At 47.1% G+C, this 21,204-nt stretch overlaps 2 protein-coding genes across 2 annotated transcripts in view; both read left to right on the plus strand.

Annotated features, from left to right (window-relative positions):
• EXT2 (exostosin glycosyltransferase 2) overlaps positions 1–21,204 on the plus strand; it is a 135,103-nt gene that overhangs the window by 18,871 nt on the left and 95,028 nt on the right. Inside the window, exons 5-7 of the mRNA XM_075927527.2 lie at positions 4,609–4,804; positions 8,795–8,934; positions 9,947–10,040. Coding sequence (XP_075783642.1) covers positions 4,609–4,804; positions 8,795–8,934; positions 9,947–10,040 — 430 coding nt within the window. The remainder of the gene's footprint in view (positions 1–4,608; positions 4,805–8,794; positions 8,935–9,946; positions 10,041–21,204) is intronic.
• Positions 15,380–17,895, plus strand: LOC149524342 (uncharacterized). The gene has a single exon (XM_089778550.1). The coding sequence runs from the start codon at positions 15,380–15,382 to the stop codon at positions 17,423–17,425; it is 2,046 nt and encodes a 681-aa protein (XP_089634676.1). The 3' UTR covers positions 17,426–17,895.

A 21,204-nucleotide genomic window follows, 5' to 3' on the forward strand; every position in this document is an offset into this window, starting at 1 on the left:
CGGCCTGCAGCACTGCCAGGGCTCCCGACTCTGCGGCACTGCCAGCAGCCCCATGCAGCATTTAATTGGCTAAACTCTTACATCCCTAGTGAGTAGGGGGAGTGAGGGATTTTTCTTCTGTACATGGCATTGTTGACACTGGTATTGGAATGTTGAGTCTGATTCAGGTGGCATGCTCTTTAAAAAGATGCTAAAAACTTGGTGAGGGTGCAAAAAAGGCACAAATAATTAGAGGGCTAGAGAAAGTGTCTTAAGAGGTCAGACTGCTTAGTAGATCAACAAGAGAGTTGATTAGTGTTTGGGTACTCTCATGAGGAGAAAATAACAGATACTTATGGGCTGCTTAATCTAGTGCAAAAAGGCGTAGCAAAACCGGTTGTTGGAAGTTAAAGCCAGACAATTTCAAATTTAAAAATAAAACACATTTAAGAGAGGAACAAATAACCAAAGAAGGTGGTGGATTGTTCAGCTATTGATGTCTTCAAATTAAGACTGGTTGCCCTTCTGGAAGATATAATTTAGTCAAATACAACTTATTGGGCTAATTACAGGAGTAACTGGGTACAATTGTCTGGCTTGTAATATACGGAAATTCAGATGAGATGATTTAATTGTCCTTCCTGGTGTTAAAATATATTCATCTGCTCTTTAAAAATATTTTATTTCATAATACCTTTTATCTGAGCAGCTGAAAACACTTGATGATTAGGTTTTACTTACTATTCCTGTCTACCAGATAAGTAAAACGATGCAATAAGCTTAAATTACTTGTTCAAATGTCACAGTAAAACAGATACATTGCCATTGAATATGACTCAGAAACTTTCAGTCCTTTGTGGTGATTACTCCCTATCAAGTGCTGACCCTTCATAGATGAAATATCTGCTACAGAGGGCGATGCTAACAATGATGTATTTTTATCACAAGTTCCTGGGTACTTAAGACAGGACCTAAGTGGTAAAGGAATGCTGTCTGCTTCAGATCAGAAGTTTATCATACATGACAGTAGGGATATGAATAACTAGTCGACTTTCCGATAAGCAAATGCTTATCGGATAGTCAACACACTAGTTGCTTCTCCCCCTTGCTGCCTGTACCTGAAAGAGTCAGCAAGTGCAGGAAGAGAAGGGAGTGCTTCAAAGTGGCAGTACCATGTGGAGCCCGGGGACAGACCCTGGACTCCCCATGGTGCTGCTGCTTTGAAATGCCCCGTACCCCAGCTCACCCCCGGCTGCATGTGGCATTTCAAAGCAGCAGCGCCACGTGGAGCCCGGGATCAGCTGGGGACCCCATGCGATGCTGCCGGCTCCATGCTCCCCACAGCACTATTGTCTTGGGGCTGTTGCTACACTTCAAAGGCAGAGGTGCCCTTATCGACTAATCAAATAGTTGATGCAAATTGCATCAACTATTCGATTAGCCAACTAATCTAAATTTAACATCTATGAGAGTAATCTGTGCCTTCTCTTCTGCTGATAATGTCAGTGTTCTTGCTGTTGTCTTTTGAGGGCTGTAAACCTGAATTATTTTGAATTTCAGGTCACCTCAAACTCTAAGTAAATGACATCGCTCAGGATTGCCCTGCAATAATTCATGTACAGGCAGTTCCCGAGTTACGCGGATCCGACTTATGTCGGATCCGCAGTTACGAATGGGGTTTTTCTCGCCCTGGAGGACGGGAGCGGCGGGACGCCCAGATGCGACACGGTCCCGCCGCCCGCGTCCTCCGGGGCGAGAAAAGCTGCTCCGCGTCTCCCTGGGCTGCTGGGGGGGGGGGGAGCCCCCCGCCAACAGACCAGGGAGACGTGGAGCAAAGCCGCAGAGCAAGTGGGCAGCGGGACAGCCCAGATGCGCCGCGGCTGTCCCGCTGCCGGCGTCCTCCGAGGCTTTGCTCCCCGTCTCCCTGGTCTGCTGGTCTCCAGCAGACCAGGGAGACGGGGAGCAAAGCCTCGGAGGACCCGGGCCGCAGGACCGCGGTGCGTCTCGGTCCACCGCCCACGTCTCCCTGGTCTGCTGGGGGGGGGACGGGGACGCAGCTAGTGCGCCCCCCTCCTCCCCCCCCCCCCCCCGCAGCAGACCAGGCTTTTCTCCGGACGCCTGTGGTAGAGCAGCTGGGGTGCTGCCGGTTGGTCCCGCAGCGCCGCTCTGGGCGCTACTGGACCAACCCGGCAGCACCCCAGCTGCTCTGCCCCAGGCGTCCTGATTCAGCCGCTGCTGGTCAGTTTCAGCAGCGACTGAATCAGGACGCCTGGGGCAGAGCAGCTGGGGTGCTGCTGGGTTGGTCCAGTAGCGCCCAGGAGCGGCGCTACTGGAGCAACCCAGCAGCACCCCAGCTGCTCTGCCCCAGGTGTCCCCAAGTCAGCCGCTGCTGAAACTGACCAGCGCTGAGTTGCTTTGCCCTGGGCTTCCTGGAATCAGCTGCTGGTCAGTTTCAGCAGCTGCTGAATCTGGACGCCAGTTCCGACTTACATACAGAGTCAACTTAAGAACAAATCTACAGTCCCTATCTTGTACGTAACCGGGGGACCGCATGTATATGTTCTCTTACTGTGCGTACTTGGAATATGTTTGTATATGAACAATGCAATGACACTTAAGTGAATCCCAGTTTATTTTTGGTAAATTGTTACCTTAAGCACAGAAAGAGAACATCATATTTATATCTTGGAAACAAAATGCATCTAGTAGACCTCAACATCTATTGTTTCTTTCTTTAGTACAGACTTCTTTGTAGTTCACGTGATCAGCCAGAAGACATGGCTCGTTGCAGTGCATCAGAGAACAGATCTGTTTCTGGGACCAAGTAGAAGTGATGCAGTCACTAATTTAGTGAATATTTTGGAACACCCATGTATCAGTATACACTCATACTTACTGGCAAAGGTAGTGGGCTATACCTTGGATAGAGGGCCATCTGGTGGCCAATCACCACTGATGTAATTTAAAAAACAAGGACAGTACCATGAGTTTTGGAGTGGGGAAAGACTGACAAAAGAAAGATGGTCAAAATTTGATAATAGGTGAATATAGTTATACTATGATTCTGCACTAACAGGCTTGGTATACATTAGGATTTTACATCTATTTATAGCAAGATGGGTATCATGGAACGTTGACAGTTTCATGCCAGAATTTTGGTCTTAAACCATTAATACGAACAGCCTGTGCAACTTCTGGCTAGCCCATTGCCATTATTAGGATTAACCAGCAATTGTGCTGGCTTGTAAGGTAAATTTTATTATTATTATTTTTTATTTTTTTAGAGCGCTGAATTGAGAAGTTTGTGATTTAGTTTTTCAATAGTTTAGTTGCCTAAAACAGAGTGATAAACTCAGTGCCGCCAGGAGTAAATATTCTAGTCTCTGCTAGTTAAAAAATAGTATTAAAAAGAAATAAGCCCTTGTAACTCAACTATCAGTTGGAGCAGCCAAAACTGCTGTGTGGGGATGGTAAGGAGGGTGGGTGGGGCACAGTTCAGCTTTATAATGTGTGTGATTCAGAGCTATGTATTTACTTGATGCCTGACTTTTTATTAATTATTATTATAATTAGAGGGAAATTGGAATCCTAATTAGAGGCCTCGTGTTCTCTGAGTTTCTTGGCAGCATGAATGTGTGTGTGTGTGACATGTATTTCTTTGCTTAAGACATAGTGGAATAGTCTGTGAGATCTGATCTTTAAATGAAAGACCAGAATAAATTTTAGGACTGTTTTCTGTGAAGTGTGAGGGTACTCTAGTATGAATGAGCTGCACAACTTAAAGCCATGAACAGATAACTTGAAACTATATCCCTGCCTTTTTGACCTTAGTATTTAAAGAATATTTTTGAATATATTGGTATTAAAATAAGTCCTTTAACATGTTGGCAATTTACATTATAAATTTGTTAATGTTAGTAGAGGTCAAAAGCTGACTTTAGTGATTATGCTAAACTCTGACTTCTGTTGCATAAGTGACCCTTCCAGGATAACCTAAAGGCTCAAGGCTGAGTCAGTGAGGAGAACTTCTCTAGCTGCTGTCCTCACTGTATCAATTTTGTGGATCAGCATAGGGTATCCGGTCTGTCAGTGTCTTTTACCCATACAAAATTAACTAAAATGTCTGTAAGTGGAAGCACTAACATCAGTCATCCAAAGTATCTTAGGTGCTTTACAATAAAACACTAACATCATGTAGAAGTATCACGAAGTGAACACATACTGCAGTAGTCTTGCATCACAGGCTTTTCAAGTACTTTGCAAAATAGGGTTTTTTTTCCAGTTTTTGAAACAGATGAAGAGTTGTTCATCCCTAGCTCTTAAGCACCCTTTTCAAGACTTAACATTTTACAATAATCTGTACATCACTTTGAGCTGCTTTTCTACTTCCTGTTGTCCGATCTAATTATAATTGTATGGACAAAATCTTAATTTTGCTGTATTGGTAACAACTCTCATTTTGTTCTCTCCTCAAATGTTGGAGGGAAAAAAACTGAGTTTTTCTGTATGTTCAAAGGTAAGTAAATCTGGATTGATCTATAGAAGGACCAAGATAAAAAGAAACGAATTCCAAAATTTTTAGAAAGCAAACTTCTGGAAATGTCACATAACCTTGGCTCTACTTTTCAGTCCTCGTAGGTACTTCATTCTGTCATCCCAAATGGCTCTCCACCCTGAATACCGCTCTGACTTGGAAGCTCTTGAAGCTGAGAATGGAGGGTCTGTGCTGATCTTGGACAAGTGCACAAATCTGTCAGAGGGAGTTCCTTCTGTTCGTAAACGTTGTCACAAGAACCAGATATTTGATTATCCTCAGGTGCTTCAGGTAAGGCTGCTCCATCTACATAGCCTCTACATAGATCACCTGATGCTTAGTGAAGAGTTTTTGTTTAATTTGGGTATAACAGGTTGGACCACCCTGGTTTGGCACACATACGATCTGACTGGTCCCAGATGAGGGATTTTGCCAGACCAGGGGAGGTCATTTCTGGACCCTTGCCACGAGCCCCCCTGGCCCAGCTGCTGGCTTCCTAGCTGGCTCTCTACCTCCTGCTGCTCTGCCGACCCTGCTAGGCAGCCATCACTGCTATGGCTCTGGGACCTGCTGGGCAGCCTCGCATGTTGTGCTGGGGCTCCAGGACCTGCCATCATCTTGCTGTGGGGACCCCACTGCCCTGCCGACCCTACAGGGATCCTTGCTGCTGGCCTTCCACCAGGATTCTCTGGCCTTGCAACATCCATGCCAGACCATGGACGTTGCCAGACCAGAAAATCTCAGTTAAGAGAGTTTCAACCTGTAAACTTTAATTTTCAGTGAAATTGCTGGAAGAATTTGAAAATGAACAATCCACTGCGTTAAACTGAGTGTTGTATCCTAAAAGTAAATTATATTCTAATTTACAGTTAACATCATTGAACTTAATGGACCAAAAGTGTTATGAACTTAAAGGGGTATACAGAGATTAAAGGGGGAGTCAGTGTAGTGTTTGCAAAACAGTACCACACAGGGCACTGTGTGGTACTATCCAGGACAAACTGAGCTAGAAGATTTGATAGCATGCAGCTATGGAAACATCGAGATGCAATGTGTTTCATGGCCTTCAACCAACTTCCAGAGGGTATTTCATGTGCCAGTGCAGATAAAAACAGATACACTTTCTCAGACTCTTGTGTCTTCTGGCAAGTCTCTAATGCAGAGTAGAAGAACTTTAGCATGCAGTGTGGTGAAGCCTTTAGCCAGCTGGGGAATATTCCACTGCTTTCCGTCTCTGGCCATCATCACATAATCCATCATTGAACTTCAGCAAATTATGATAAAACAATAAATGTACTGCAGAAAAACAAAATTTCCTCCAGTTGTTATGTTTGGTAGGAAAGATGTTTAAAAATTCCAAATGGAGGAGGGGGAGAGGAAGGGAAGGGTTGTTCTAAGTTGTAAACTTTCACCCATAATAAACAATGATTTATCTTCGCTTTGCTTCTTTACTGTAGGCGATATCATTTAAGAATAACAGGTGAGGAGATATACATAATAAAAATTAAAAAAACTCAAGCGCTGGCACATGCAGAGATGGTTAAAATACTTTCTCTAGCAGAGCCCTGCATCTCCCTTTGGAATGTCTGGCTGATAATAGGATTGATATGAGGAGATGTATTTATAGTAACTTTTGTCTAGACAGGAAAAATGGTTATCTGGGCAGATGAGCATGTGTGTCCACATCTGGGGCTTTTTTCTTATTCCCCCCAGACCTTCCCAGGGTCTTCCACCTGCCATCCTATGATCTATCGAGTGAGTGTTTAAAATGTGTTTTGCTCCTTTTTCCTGTACTCTCTCAAAGCAGTCTAAGGTTTGATTCCAGCACATCTTTTCCTGTACTCCCTTTACTGTTGTCTTATTAAACAGACTCTTAGACTGCGGAGTTGCTAATGCATCCTGTTTTGCAATCTTCCCTTGGCCGAGATTTAAGGACTGCTCAACAGTGTTCTTCTGATATGAACATAGGTTACATAACTTTATTGGAAAGCAAGAGAAGAATTAAGCAAAGACTTAATTCGTAGTTTTCATATTTAACTCCCTGCTGCAGAAAGCAGTTGGGTGCTCTGAATAGATCGTTTTATACAAACATTGTACTTTAAGGCACTGGTGAGATGTCATCTGTAATATGTTTCTGGTCACCTATGTTCGAGAGAGAAGATTCGAAATTGGAAAGGTGCAGAGAAGGATGACCTAGGAATGGAGAACTTGCCTTACAAGAAGAGTTTTAAGGAGCATGGTTTGTTTAGCTTAACAAAATGAAGATTGAGGAGGAGATTTGATTGCTCTCTATTAATACAAGGAAGAGGGAAACAGCAGGGAGGGGAGAGAAATTATTCAAGTTAAGGGTCAATGTTGAACAAATGGATATAAGCTCGCCACCAACAGGTTCAGGCTTGAAATTAGACGAGTTTATGACTATCAGAAGAGTGAAGTTCTGAACCTGCTGCCAAGGTGAGTCATGGGAGCAAAAAAACTAATTTGTTTCTAGACTGACCTTGATAAATTAATGGAGGGAATGGTATAATTAAGTTGCCTATAATGGCTCATGGTCTATCCATGACTGCTGTAAGCAAATTATCTTGTTTGGGAGAGATGTGATGCTAGATGGGGAAGGCTCTGAGTTAATACATAGAAATTTTTCCTACCTGTCTGGTGGGTGGGTCTTGTCCTCACGCTTGTGGTCAATTGACTGGTATATTCAGCATCAGAATAGAATTTTCCCCCCAGATCAGATTGGCAGAGACCTTGGCTGTTTTTGACTTCCTTTGTCATGTGGGGCACAAGTCACTTACTGATTTGAATTGTAGTAAATGATGTATTCTCTGTGACTTAAAGCATTGAATCAGGGTTTGAGGACTTCAGTAGCTCAGCCTGAGGTTATGGGCTTATTATAGGAGTGGATGAGGGAGGTTCTGTGCTCTGTGATGTACTAGAGGTCAGACTAGACAGTCATGATGATTTCTTTTAGCCTTAAAATCTATGTGCCCCCTCTCCTACTGTGTTCCTTCTCTTATCTCGAGCTGTTAGATAATAGATTCAATGGATCGTTTCTTAATAAATCTATAAACAATTTTGAGTGACTTTTGGTGCTGGAGAAAGGCTCCACACTGACAGCCTTGGGGAACAAAATCCTGGTAGTGTAATACTAATATGATAATAGCAGTGGTTGCACAAACTTCACCAATGCTGCCTAGCCAATGATACCTTATTCCTGGGCCCTGCAGAGGCCACCTATAAGGTGAAAGAATATTTCAGCCTTCATGTCCTGCTTGGTTCTCAGTTTCTCTACTTTGGTTGCCAATCAAATTGCCAATTAGTGCCAGTAGGAATGGTGGTTTCTGTGGATACTGTTTTCTGGAAACTGGATTGTGACCAGAAAATTCCTTGTATGTAGGCCAACAGATCTCAGAGTAAGCTATTAATATGCTGAGCTAGCTTTGAACCAGTGATGTAGAGGTGAAAATTTGACCAGTGACAGTCCCTGTGCATAACAAACATCAGTTATTTTTGAACACAGTTATGTAGTACTCTTTCAAATGCATATATTAACATGGGGAAATTTGTTTCTCGAGGAGTATCTGCTAACATTCCAGAGCACTTATATCCTGTAATCGGTTGCATAATGGTTAAGGCTACAATTTTATCATGGATATTTTTAGTAACAGTCATGGACAGGCAATAAAAAATCATTGAAGCCATGACCTGTCCCTGACTTTACAAAAACATCTCTGACAAAATGGGAAGGGAGGAGAGTGTCGAGGAACCTGCCCCACTACACGCACAGTTGTAGGAGCGGAGACCCTGCTGCCTGTGGCAGCTAGGTTGCTGCATGTGGGACTCCCACTGCTAGCAGTGACTGGGCAGCTGCAGTACCTCAATGTCTCTGGAAGTCACAGATTTCATGATTTCTGTGACAGTCATAGCCTTAATCGTGATCATACTCAGCCATTAAGATGTTAGATATTTTAAAAGCTTGGCATTCTTCTGTCTTTCCAGACTAATTAGACTTCTGACATAGGATGATTAAAACAACTAAAATGGAAAGGTGCTGTTAATTCACCCATGCCTCATTTTCTACTTTAGACCCAGGAAAAGTACAGAATAAAATTGTACACTTATTTGGAGTCTGTGGTAATTCACAACATGATGATGATAGCAGAGAGCAACTTGAGTAATGTTTTCCTTTTAACCTATGTGTTCGGAGGGGAATGAGTACATAAATTACAGTGATGTAATATTTATTTCTTTTTTGTCTTTGTTGTTCCTATTCACTGACAGGAAGCCACGTTCTGCATTATTCTGCGTGGTGCTCGCCTGGGACAAGCTGTGCTAAGTGATGTACTTCAGGCTTCCTGTGTCCCTGTTGTTATTGCTGACTCGTATATTTTGCCTTTCTCTGAGGTTCTGGACTGGAAGAGGTTCGTACTTACTGGTTTGCACCCTCCATATCTGTGTAAGGTATGCATTGCATTTGGTGATGGGCAATAGAGTCAATCCAGTTAAAATCCCACAACCTAGAAGTGAAGGAACAATATGGAGGGGACTGCACTGAGAATGCTGACAACAGGGCAGTTGAAGTCCACATTATGGATGCATCCAGTGCTTTGTTTGTGACAGTACTGCCTGGTACATAGTACTGGCACCTCCAGATGCAGTACCAGCACCTTCAGTCAGAGCACAACAACTTTTCCCCTTGAATACTGGCACCTTGGTTTTTTTTACAAAAAAAAGCACTGGATGCATCCATGCATCGAAAGTAATTGAGCAGGAGACTGACACACACAAAAGGAGAGTGGTGAGCAGCACAGACTATCCATTTCTTTATATTGGATTTTCCGTCTCTTGAAGCTTTGAATATTCATCTGTTGGACAAAATTCTTGGCCTTTTCACACTTGTATTTGCACTCAAGCTGTTTACATTCACTTCTAGCAGTTCATACCTTTGAAACCCTGAAAAGGAAAAGAAGTATCCCCATTTTACAGGTATATGTAACTGAGTCACGGCAGATTTTGTATTCAGAAAAAATGTTCGTTTTGTGTGCATACAAGTGTACTCAACACTCTTTTCCCTAAATGATTTATTTAGAGTTACACCAAGTCATTGACGGAGCTGGAATTAGAACACAGAAATTCTTGGCTCTCAGTCCATACTTAATTCATTAGACCATACTTCTCTATGTAGCCACTTGCAGCTGCTCTTCTGCAAATGCTCCCCACAGAGTTTTTGAACATTTCTCTTGGGCTGAGCAGCTGGGGCCATGAAGAAATTCCCTAGTGGTTTAGTATTGAATAATTAATTGCATTACAGGGGCTTATGCCTTCCTCTGAACCCTCTAGAACTTAACACATTAGGATACCAGTTTAGATGGGCTATTGCTATGTTCTTGTGCCATTTTAAAACTCTTTTCCCCTTCACTCTTTTGCATTTAGAGCATCTGTTGTGATACCTGAAGAAAAGATGCCTGAAATGTACAGTATTCTGCAAAGCATTCCTCAGCGGCAGATTGAGGAGATGCAGAGACAGGTAAAATAGCCTGAATATACATTTAAATCTCTACATGAATTCATTTTTGTTCACTGCCTGTGTGTGTGAAGTGTTGTTGGAATAGGAGTCTGCAAAATGCATCTACTATTATTAATGTTTAGTTCTTCACCTTACTGATTATTTGAACTAAAAATACAGTAACTGACATTTAGGCAATGCTCACAATACATATATATGCAAAGATAATTGTATCCATCTTTGGCACAACTAAAGCTGCTGAAGAACAGCTGTTCAGCAGTACTATAATGTAGTTTAGGTCAGGAATTTAAGAATATTGCATATGATTGCAATTGTAGAAGAATTACCCACATTGGAATTTCTCTGGCATGCTATGTTAATATCCATGCACTTGTGAAAGATGTTATGGGATCTTTAGTGTCCACAATGGTTAGGGCCTCCGGTGTATGGACTGCTTAAATACTGTGAAAAGTGAAACTGAAGTCCTCACCACCTGTTCACTAAAGATCCCATGGTACTTTCCCCAGTAGCTGGTCAAATTCTACTGTCAGTAATTTTATTTTATTCTCCTATGTTCTCTCTGCTTTTTCAATACCTAGTCATGATCAAATTCCTGCAGAGTTCAATTTCAATCCCCTGATCTTGCAAGTTAACAACTTTCTGATAAAACCACAGTGTGTATTTGTAAAATACTCCATATTCACCACAAAATGTATTAATTTTGGTACCCAGCACTTGTGTGGGTACAGATTATCCATTCGTTTCATACTTTATCAGCCTGATCTATCACTGGATTCCCTGAGCTATGCATCTGTGAAGTTCTCTCTGTGGTACCCTGGTCTTGTGATATTTCCAGGACACCTATTCAAAAAAATATCTAATATCTGATATGACATTGATTAGCAAAATAAAGATGGACTCAGAGTAAACCATGACCTAACAAGACCTGTCTGCCTTTTGCTCTTCTGTCAGTTTCACAGTAGGGTATTATATTAAGTTTCCCCTTGATTTACAGATTAAAAACATACTTTAGATGGAAATTATTCTTAAAAAAAATATTCTGGAAATCCTTGTCTAAATGCAGGGCCTTCCTGTGATATCCAAGTGCCAACATCTTCATACTGTAAACTCATCTACTCTTTTTGCTGTTTGATTCTTTCAATTATATTCAGCACTTGTATGGCACTGTGATGTAGTAATCAGTAAATGAAGGTTATTTAAAGTTTGAGACTTGAGGGGAAAGATGGTTTCAGAAAGTGAATCTTTGGCTACATCTACACTATGGCAGTTTTTGCGCAAAAACCTGAGGCACGTCCACACCTCGAGCATTTTTAAGCAAGAAAATCTACGGTCAGTTGACAGGGCTTTTTGTGATATAGGTAAATCTCCTTCTATGAAGCATAGCTCCTTTTTGCGCTAAAGCTCTTGTGCAAAAATGCATGTGTGGACGCTCCACAGGCTCTTTTTGTGCAAGAAATCCCTATCTAAAAGGTGCTTTGATGGCCATTCTGTGAATGGCAGTATCCATGCTGTGTGGACGCTCTCTTGCGCAAAAGCACATTGCAAAAGCGATGTGCTTTGAGGTGTGGATTCACTTTTGCGCAAGAAATCTTCCTCAAAAGACTTCTTGTGCAAAAACCCTGTAGTGTAGAGGTAGCCTTTTAGTGGCAGGTGCTAAGAGATCCCAAGTCATGGGGTCAACTTGTGGGTAACATTTCAGCCCTGTTGCTTGTCTTAGCTTGATCCTGACTAATAAATATTTGTAGATGCCCTTCTGTAGATGAGTTGAAGAGGCTGTTTACACTGTTTTCCAGCTGTGAATTACCTCTTTCCCTATGCTTTCCACTGTGATCTGTGACAGCATTTGATAGTATTTGTCAGTTTAGCTGCTGTCTTTTATGTAAGGGTTCTTCTTCGAGTGCTTGCTCATGTCCATTCTGATTAGGTGTACGCGCGCCGCGTGCACGGATTCCGGAGCTTTTTTCCCTTAGCAGTATCCATAGGGCCAGCAGGGAGCCCCCTGGAGTGGCGCCGGTATACCGGTGCATATATACCCTTGCTGGCCCTCCCACCCCTCAGTTCCTTCTTACCGCCTGTGATGGTAGCTGGAGCGGGCTTAGCAGCTTATCTCTTATCCGTTGTATTATAGTTTGCAGTTGAAGTTTCTTATCTAGTTAAGTAGTTAAGTATTGTAAATAGTTATTTAGATAAGGGAGCAGTGGAACCCTCCCGCGAGGGGAGGGCATGCCAGGGCCCCAGGGCTTCAAACCCTGTGCCTCCTGCTCCAAGCCTATGCCCTGCGGAGACCCTCATTCTAACGTCCTTAAGTGTCTGGGCGAGGCTTATCGAGTTGAAAGCTGCTCTATCTGCAAGAGCTTCAAACCCAGGACTAAGAAGGAGAGGGACTTCCGACTGAAACTCCTGCTAATGGAGTCGGCACTGCAGCCTCAGGGCGAGGAGCGGCCTCACTCCGCCCGCAGTGCACCGACGGCGACACCGTCGGACAGCAGGGCACCGAGACGCAGATCGCCGTCACCGGTGCCGAGGGCCTCCAAGAGCTCGAGGGGTCGCTCGGCAGAGAGGAGTGCCCAGAAGGTGCGCCCTAAGGAGGGGCACCTTTCTTCTAAGTCCTCTAGGAAGAGGCACAGCCCGGACAAGGGCAAGAGCCCTGGGCAGACAGTGGGGCTAGGAGAGGTCCGTCAGCCTTCCACCCCAGAGACTTTTGAGGTGGCCTGGGATCTCATCCACATGGCGGTGGATGAAGGGGAGGGCCCGGTACCCCAGGAGCGGACCGCGCCGGCACAGGCCTCAAGTGCCCCCCAGCAGGACAGGGCTGGGCCGTGGGACCCTCTGGGCGACGGGCAGGCCTCGGCCCAGCAGCAGCAGTTTCCCCCGGTGCCGGGGAAAACACCGTCACCGGAGCCGGGACGAACACCGGCACCGACCCCGGGCCCGCTCCCCTTGGCACCGGCAGTGACTCCAGGAGCGTGTGGGCTCACTACGCCGATGGCACCGGTGCAGGGTCCGGTGCCGCAGACGGCTCCCTGGGCGGTGCAGGGCCGCGCACCGTATTACGCGCTGCCTGCGGTGCCGCAACAGGCGCCCCGCATGGCACCGATGCTGTTGCCGCTCCCGGCACCGATCCCTGCTTACTCCTTGGGAGCACAGCAGCAGAGCGCGGCACCGATGCACATGACGGCACCAGAGGGGTACGCACCGGTCTATCAGATGCACCCGGGCGCGGTACCGCTGCAGCAAAGGCCTCCACTCATGCCACCACCGGCACCGCGTGTGGTGCACAGGGGCAAGCCATCGGCCATGGCAGACCAACGTAGGGTGCAGTCTTCATCAGCCCCTCCCTGGTCAGCATCAGAGTACTCTTCGGAGTCGGAGGCTGAGTCAGTGGCTTCGACCGGGCCCTCATATAGGTCGCGGCCCAGCCATAGGTCCCGCTTGTCGGTCAGATCGTCTCACTGGGATCCGATGGTCCAGCAGCAGTCGCAGGGGCAACCCTAGTGGGCTTTCTGGACGCCCTGGGCATACTATCAGGCCCAGGGGCCTCCCCCTACGGGGCCGGCAGCGGGGTCATCTCGAAGAAGTAGCACCCCATCTGCCACCCCCTTGACAGCCTCCCCGCCTGGAAGTGGCTTGCCTATGGCGTTGGGGCCGAGACCCCCGGTTATTGGTCAGGGGGAACCGGGGGCACAGTTGACCGAGGAGGCAATCCCCTCAAGGGACTTCTCGTTGTCCTCACCAGACGAGGCCCTGGCCGACCCCGCACCTCAGCCCCCGTCCATGGACTCCAGGGCACACCAGGAGCTGCTCCGGAGGCTGGCGGTCAACCTTGCGGTCCAGCACGAGGAGGTTCACGAGGACTTAGATCCGATGGTGGACATCATAGCGGCAGCGGGCCCTGGTCGGGTGGCGCTCCCACTGAATAAAACGGTGGACAAGCTGTCTAAAACCCTGTGGCAGACGCCAGCCTCTATTGCGCCGACCCAGAAGGGGGTCGAGAGAAGATACTATGTACCCCAGGAGGGGCATGAGTATCTGTTTACCCACCCGGATCCGGGATCCATAGTGGTTCAGGCCGCTGGGCAGAAGGAGCGCCAAGGGCCTCCAGGCCCCACTCCGAAGGCAAAGGAGCCTAGGAGATTGGACCTGCTCGGCCGGAAGGCCTATGTCATAGGGGGCCTCCAGCTACGTATAGCTAACCAGCAACTGATGCTGGGGCGTTATGCTTTTAATACGTGGGCATCCACGCAAAAATTTGCCAGCCAGCTTCCTCCCGAATCCCGCCATGAGTTCGGGGCCTTGACGGAAGAGGGACAAGCAGTGGCGCGTACCTCTCTCCAGGCGGCCTTGGACGCAGCCGATTCGGCAGCCCGCACCATGGCCACAGGGGCGGTGATGAGGCGTAGTGCCTGGCTGCAGGTGTCTGGCATCCCACCTGAGGTGCAGACTACTATCCAGGACCTGCCCTTTGAGGGGCCGGCCTTATTTTCAGAGCAGACTGATTCCAAGCTGCATAGCCTGAAAGACTCAAGGGCAACCCTGAAGTCGCTAGGGATACATACCCCGGCACCTCAGAGGCGCTCTTTCCAGGCTAGACCCTACCCTAGAAGGGGGCAGAACAATGACAGGGGTCGCAGGAGAGGCCGCAACAATAACCGCCCTGACCTTTTCAGGGGCAGGCGTAGGGGGCCTCGGTCAGACTCGGAGAGAAGTTCAGGGCCGTTCCCCGGTCACCAAGCTAAGCCCTCATTTTGAAGGTACGCCAGAGAGCAGAGTACCAGTAGCGCCTATCTGTCCGCCCTTTAGGGACCATCTTTCCCTATTTTTCCAGGGATGGTTAAAGATCACGTCGGACCGTTGGGTCCTAGACCTGGTGAAGCAGGGATATACTATCCCCTTCCTTTCCTACCCTGCCTCCCATCCCCCAGCCTCGTCCCTTTTCAGGGACCCCTCTCACGAGACGCTCCTTCGGCAGGAGGTGTCCAGCCTGTTGATGCTAGGGGCCATAGAAAGGGTACCTCCAGACGTAAGGGGGAAAGGGTTTCTACTCCCGCTACTTCCTAGTACCCAAGGCGAAAGGGGGTATGCGTCCCATACTAGACCTCCGAAACCTGAACACCTTTATAAGGAAGACAAAGTTCAGGATGGTGACGCTAGCCTGCATCATCCCATCGCTCAGAAAGGAGGACTAGTATGCTGCTCTCGATGTAAAGGACGCGTATTTCCACATTTCAATTTTTCCAAGTCACAGAAAATTCCTCCGGTTCACGGTGGGGCAGGACCACTTTCAGTTTACGGTCCTCCCCTTTGGACTGTGTACAGCCCCGAGGGTCTTTACCAAATGTATGACCGTGGTAGCCGCGTTCCTGAGGCGGCACAGGGTCCAAGTGTTCCCATATCTGGACGACTGGCTCATAAAGGGCAAGTCTCGAGAACAGGTACTGGACAATGTCTCGAGAGCCAGGGCTCTGTTCGAGGGCCTCAGCCGCCTCATAAACGAGGCCAAATCACTGCTAGAGCCCACGCAAGTCATAGACTTTGTGGGGGCCCATCTGGACTCGCCTATGGGCAAGGCGTCCCTACCGAGAGACAGATTTTCGACCATTCAATCGCTGGTAGTGGGGCTGCAGGAGTTCCCGACTACGACGGCGAGGACCTGCATGAGGCTGCTAGGCCACATGGCGGCGGGCACTTACGTGGTCCAACACGCCAGGCTACGCATGCGCCCATTGCAGGGGTGGCTCAAGGGAGCGCACAACCCCTTGAGGTCGCCGCTGGATGCGGTGGTAACTATCCCCCAGGACATCCTGCGCTCGCTGGACTGGTGGAATGACGAGAGCTCGGTGTGTGCGGGGGTCCAATTCACCAAGCCGTCCCCGTCGGTGCAGCTGGTCACGGATGCCTCGGACGTGGGATGGGGCGCTCACCTGGGCAACCTCAGGACACAAGGTATGTGGTCGGCAGAGGAGGCTCGCCTCCATATAAATATCAAGGAGCTGCGGGCGGTCAGGTTGGCCTGCAGGGCGTTCCTTCCCCACTTACAGAACAGAGTGGTGGCGGTGCTGACAGACAACACTACGGCCATGTTCTATATCAACAAACAGGGTGGGGCGCGTTCCTCTCCCCTGTGCCGGGAAGCCCTAGATCTATGGGAACTGTGTATAGCCCACAGCATTTCTCTAGAGGCGTCTCACCTCCCAGGAACCAGGAACGGGCTGGCAGACAGGCTCAGCCGTTCAATCCAGGCGCACGAGTGGGAGCTAAGGGGGGATGTACTTCACGAGGTCTTCCAGAGGTGGGGGTTTCCCTGCCTGGACCTGTTCGCAACTCCGAGCTACGCCAAGTGCAGGGAGTTCTGTTCGTACATGGGGCATGGGCAGGGCTCTCGGGGAGACGCGCTGCAGGTCAGCTGGCCCAGGGGTCTACTCTATGCCTTCCCCCCGTTCCCTCTGATCCACGACACACTCCTCAGAGTGCAGAGGTCCAGGGCTCGGGCCATCCTGATAGCGCCAGTATGGCCTCGACAGTACTGGTTCACCACCTTGCTGGATCTGACTGTGGAGGGCCCGCTCAGGCTACCCCTAGTGCCAGATCTAATCACTCAGCTGCGAGGCCGGAGTGGCACTCCACCCGAGCCTTCCATCTCTCCACCTAGCAGCGTGGCTCCTCAGTGGCTCTCAGTGACGGAGCGAGCCTGCTCTAGAGATGTCCAGGAGGTCCTCTTGGAAAGTAGGAAGCCGTCCACTAGAGCTCTTTACGAGGCTAAGTGGAGGAGGTTTACTTCCTGGCTGGAGGGCAGGACGCTTGCTCCAGGTGAAGGGGCGGTTCCGACTGTCCTAGAATTCCTTCTCCACCTGCGGAAACAGGGCCTGGCCACAGCCTCCCTAAGGGTGTACCTGGCGGCCATAGCGGCCTTCCACACCGGGGGGGGAGGGGGGAAGGGCCAAAGGTCTATCTTTGCCAACCCCTTGGTTAAAAGGTTTCTAAAGGGAGTCGACAGGTTGAAGCCATATGAGAGGCCTCCGGTACCGGCGTGGGACCTTAACCTGGTCCTGACTGCCCTTATGAAGCCCCCGTTCGAGCCCCTAGCTTCATGCTCCCTGACACATCTATCTTATAAGGTAGTTTTCTTTGTGGCCATTACCTTGGCCAGGCGGGTGTCTGAGCTTAAGGCTCTCACCTCAGAACCACCTTACACGGTGTTTTTTAAAGACAAAGTGAGGTTACGTCCACACCCGGGATTTCTTCCCAAGGTGGTCTCACACAACTGTTTATTTCAGTGGCAGAAAGGATGTATGGTCAGCCAGTCTCGACGCAGCGTATATCCTCGTGGATTACTTCCTGTATTCGACTGTGCTATGAGGGCGCGGGTAAACCACCGCCGCGCATAACAGCACATTCCACTAGAGCCCAGGCGACGTTGGCGGCGTTCCTGGCCTGCGTGCCGATCTTGGAGATCTGCAGGGCAGCAGCCTGGTCATCAGTGCACACCTTTGCAGAGCATTATGCAATCACGCAGCTGGCCAGGGAGGATGCTGCTGTCGGGATGGCAGTTCTGTGTTCTGCAGAATAATAACATAATAGTTAGTCACCTTCCGACCCCACCTCTGGAGGGGGGACACGGCTAGGGACTCACCTAATCAGAATGGACATGAGCAAGCACTCGAAGAAGAAGAAGAGGTTACTTACCTCGTAACTGTAGTTCTTCGAGATGTGTTGCTCATGTCCATTCTGCATCCCACCCACCTCCCCGTGTCGGAAGGAGCCGGCAAGAAGGAACTGAGGGGTGGGAGGGCCAGCAGGGGTATATATGCACCGGTATACCGGCGCCACTCCAGGGGGCTCCCTGCTGGCCCTATGGATACTGCTAAGGGAAAAAAGCTCCGGAATCCGTGCACACGGCGCGCGTACACCTAATCAGAATGGACATGAGCAACACATCTCGAAGAACTACAGTTACGAGGTAAGTAACCTCTTCTTACAGAATGCTTTTCTAATCTGTAGTCTGATTGTTCAGGAACATTTTTCCCTTCATTCTGGCTCTGCTCTATTTCAGAGGCTTATTTGTCATTGTTTTCAAGTAAGTTACTTTGCTCGACAATATTTAATGTGTGCCCTGTTTTCTTCTGCTCCTATTCATTGCTTCACTTCTGAAGAATAACAGTACTTTCATCATTATATTGTGATGCTCATCTTTGAGGATGTGCCTGTGACTTTAAAGAGATGGATACTTAAGGCTAACTACAGTCATTTATCACCTGTCACACCTGTGTCCCGATTAGTTCCTGGTTAAAATGGGAGTTTTTGTTTAGTAGCTGGAACAAGAGAGTGAGATAATGACTATCCTCTGTTCTACCTCTTGTACCCTAAAACATTTTGACTGTTTAAACTAAAGGCACAAAGAATGGAACATGTCCAGAAGTAAAATGAGTATAAAGGTGTTGGGGCTTATTAATGCTTATGAAGTAGTTTGAAAACCTTGGATTAAAGTTTCTATGGGAATGATTGATTATTATGCTTTTGAATCTAGGTATTCAAAAACCATAGGATAAGAGCGAAGGTTCTCTTTTAACTCCATTATCCACATTTTTCATAAAATTCCACATATGGAAGTGATACCATATTATAAAATAAATTTATCATTTACCTTTAAATGGCTCTTCTACTCTCTGATCACTAATCTGTCTTCTTCATACCTAATTTTAACATTTCAAATTGCCTTCTTTAAAAAAGTGTCCCACAGTGTCCTCCTTTACCCCTTGTTGACTTTTTCCAAAACAAGTTACGCCTATACAGTACTATGCTCACGATGAGCAAGACTCAGTTCTGACAGGTTTTTTCTGTCCATAAAAATGACATTAAAGTCTATCAGTATTTTCAAGATTTAACACCAGAGAACTAGAAGTGGGAGTTTTATGGTAATGGGAAAAGTAGATGAGGCGTATCCTAGCTTCCCAGGGCATTCCCACCACAGTTGGTTCTGGGCCTGAGAGATTGTATCTGGGAAGCATGATGTTTTTAATGGTATTCTCTGTACAATTGGAATACTAGTAACATAGGTGCCAGACATTACAGGTAGAGCAATACAAAGAAAACAACCTCATAAAATGTTGAAAATGAGAGGCTCCTACAAAATATATTATGCTGTGGTTTTGTGTAAAAGCTTTGTCTGTCTTTGGGGATGACTTGAATAACACACTTTTTAAAATAAATAACACAGTTATCTTGATCTCATGCTGATAAAACTACAGCATCATGTGAAACCTACACTAATAGATGCATGCACACACTCCTAAAGAGCATGCCAGTTGTGCTAAACTTCTAAACTCTGTGTGTCAGTATAAAGCAATTATTGCTCAGACAGAGAAATCTCTTTGCCCTTAAGGGAAAGCACTGGAATTAAGAGTTAAAATGTTATAATTTGTCTGTCTTCTCCATTTGTTAGTAGCTTTCTGCACAACATCTTTTTGTGATTAACTCAGTGGAGTTCACATATCAAGATAATTTTTTTCTTCAAGTTGATGTAGATTAAAAATCTCCTTGATAATAAGACTATTGAAGGAAGCTCTTTATTTGTAACTTTTTTTTTTCAAATTTTCTTGCTGGATTTACTTTGCCATCTGATGGGAAATCAAGAAATCCATTAAATACAAATGTTTTCTTTTTCAGGTTTGGGCTGGGAGAAAATGTGTGTAGTCACTAAGAGAATTAAATTATTGCTATCATGAGAAGGGTAACATATAAATACATTTAGGCCAGGAGTATCAAACTCAGTTTACCTTTGGGCCAGTGCTAGTCCTCAAATCCTTCTAGTGGGCCAGTAGACAACCCCTTTGGCAGTGCTCGGGTTGGGGAGGGCAGGGGTCTCTGTTCCCTTCCTCCCCCCCTCCTCACCATGCGTCTGCTAGCCCATAGGCTCCCTCCTCTCCCATGCGTCCCTTGGCCTCGCCTGCCGCCCCCAAGCTATTTAACCTCCTTTGGTGGCCCTTCCCAGCAGCAGCTCCGCGGAGCTAGAGCAGCTTCTGACTGCTAACCCCCCACTCTGAACTCTACACTGTTGCCAGCAAATCCTTGTGGCCCTGATGAAGATGTATGCAGAGCTGTCCTGTATATAGGACGGATTGTAGAGACTGCCCTTAGGCCCACGCTTGGGAGGGCTCAGCTGTGGCTGCCCCAACTGTCCTATGGATGGGATGGTCCCCCTTATTCAGGTTGGCCTATGGGGTCCTGGGAGGGCTGGGGCCAGCAACTGGTGTTGAGTGTGAGAGGCCCTGACACTTGCTACCACCCTGTGTCAGGCCCCCTGGGAATCCCTGAGGCCATGCCCGTTGAGGGAAGAGATGCAATGTGAGGGGGAGGATGGAGCTGGAGCTGGGGCTGGACTTGGAGAAAAGGTATGGATACCCCCCGCCCTTCCCAGGGCCACAGGGACTCTCATACCAGTAGCTTTGCGCATGCTGGATTATGGAATTGTTCAGGCCACAGATGGCCTCTGCGCGATGAGTTTGAGACCTCTGCATTTAGCCCTGGTGTTGTTTTTCCAGGATCTGTAGGCTAATGTGGCTTGGGTTTTGTGATTTCAGTACAACTTCATTTTGCATAGCTGCTTTACTTGGACAGTTTTTTGGGAAATCAGGGGGAACAGGTAGTGTTATTTAATAGTTTGAGCACAAAAAGTCAAGAATCCTGAGTTGTATTCTGAGCAGCCACTGATTTGCTGAGAGACCTTGAGTAAATCATCATGCTAACCTTTGCTTTTTTTAATTTAGGCTTGCAAAACATTTTGTCACCCAAGCTAGGGATGTGAACATGTACTGTTTATATGGTTGCCAGGTGTCCAGTTTTGAACCGGACAGTCCAGTATTTGAGCTTTCTGTACGGGAAACAAATTGAGAAAATATAAATGTCCAGTATTTTCTAGATAAGATGTAATATAGATTGTGATATAATGTTAAGTGTGTTCGGTATTTTTGTTGAAACTATCTGGCAACCTTAACTGTTTACAAAATGATCCTGGGCTCATTGGTTAATCCTAATGGTTATGTGCAGTTCCTCTTCCTCCCCTCTCTCCCCCTTTCCCCCGCTGCCTCTGTATCAGAGGTGAGGAAGGGGGGTTGCAAAGGGAGGAGCTGGTGTACGTGAGGAGCTGTCTTTTAAGTTAGCTCCCTGT

Source organism: Pelodiscus sinensis, chromosome 5 (assembly GCF_052426305.1).
Source record: "Pelodiscus sinensis isolate ZL-2025 chromosome 5, ASM5242630v1, whole genome shotgun sequence".
Classification (NCBI taxonomy): Eukaryota; Metazoa; Chordata; order Testudines; family Trionychidae; genus Pelodiscus; species Pelodiscus sinensis.

Coding starts and splice junctions, on each gene's coding strand:
- LOC149524342 (XM_089778550.1), top strand. CDS start 15,380: ATGACCGTGGTAGCCGCGTTCCTGAGGCGGCACAGGGTCCAAGTGTTC.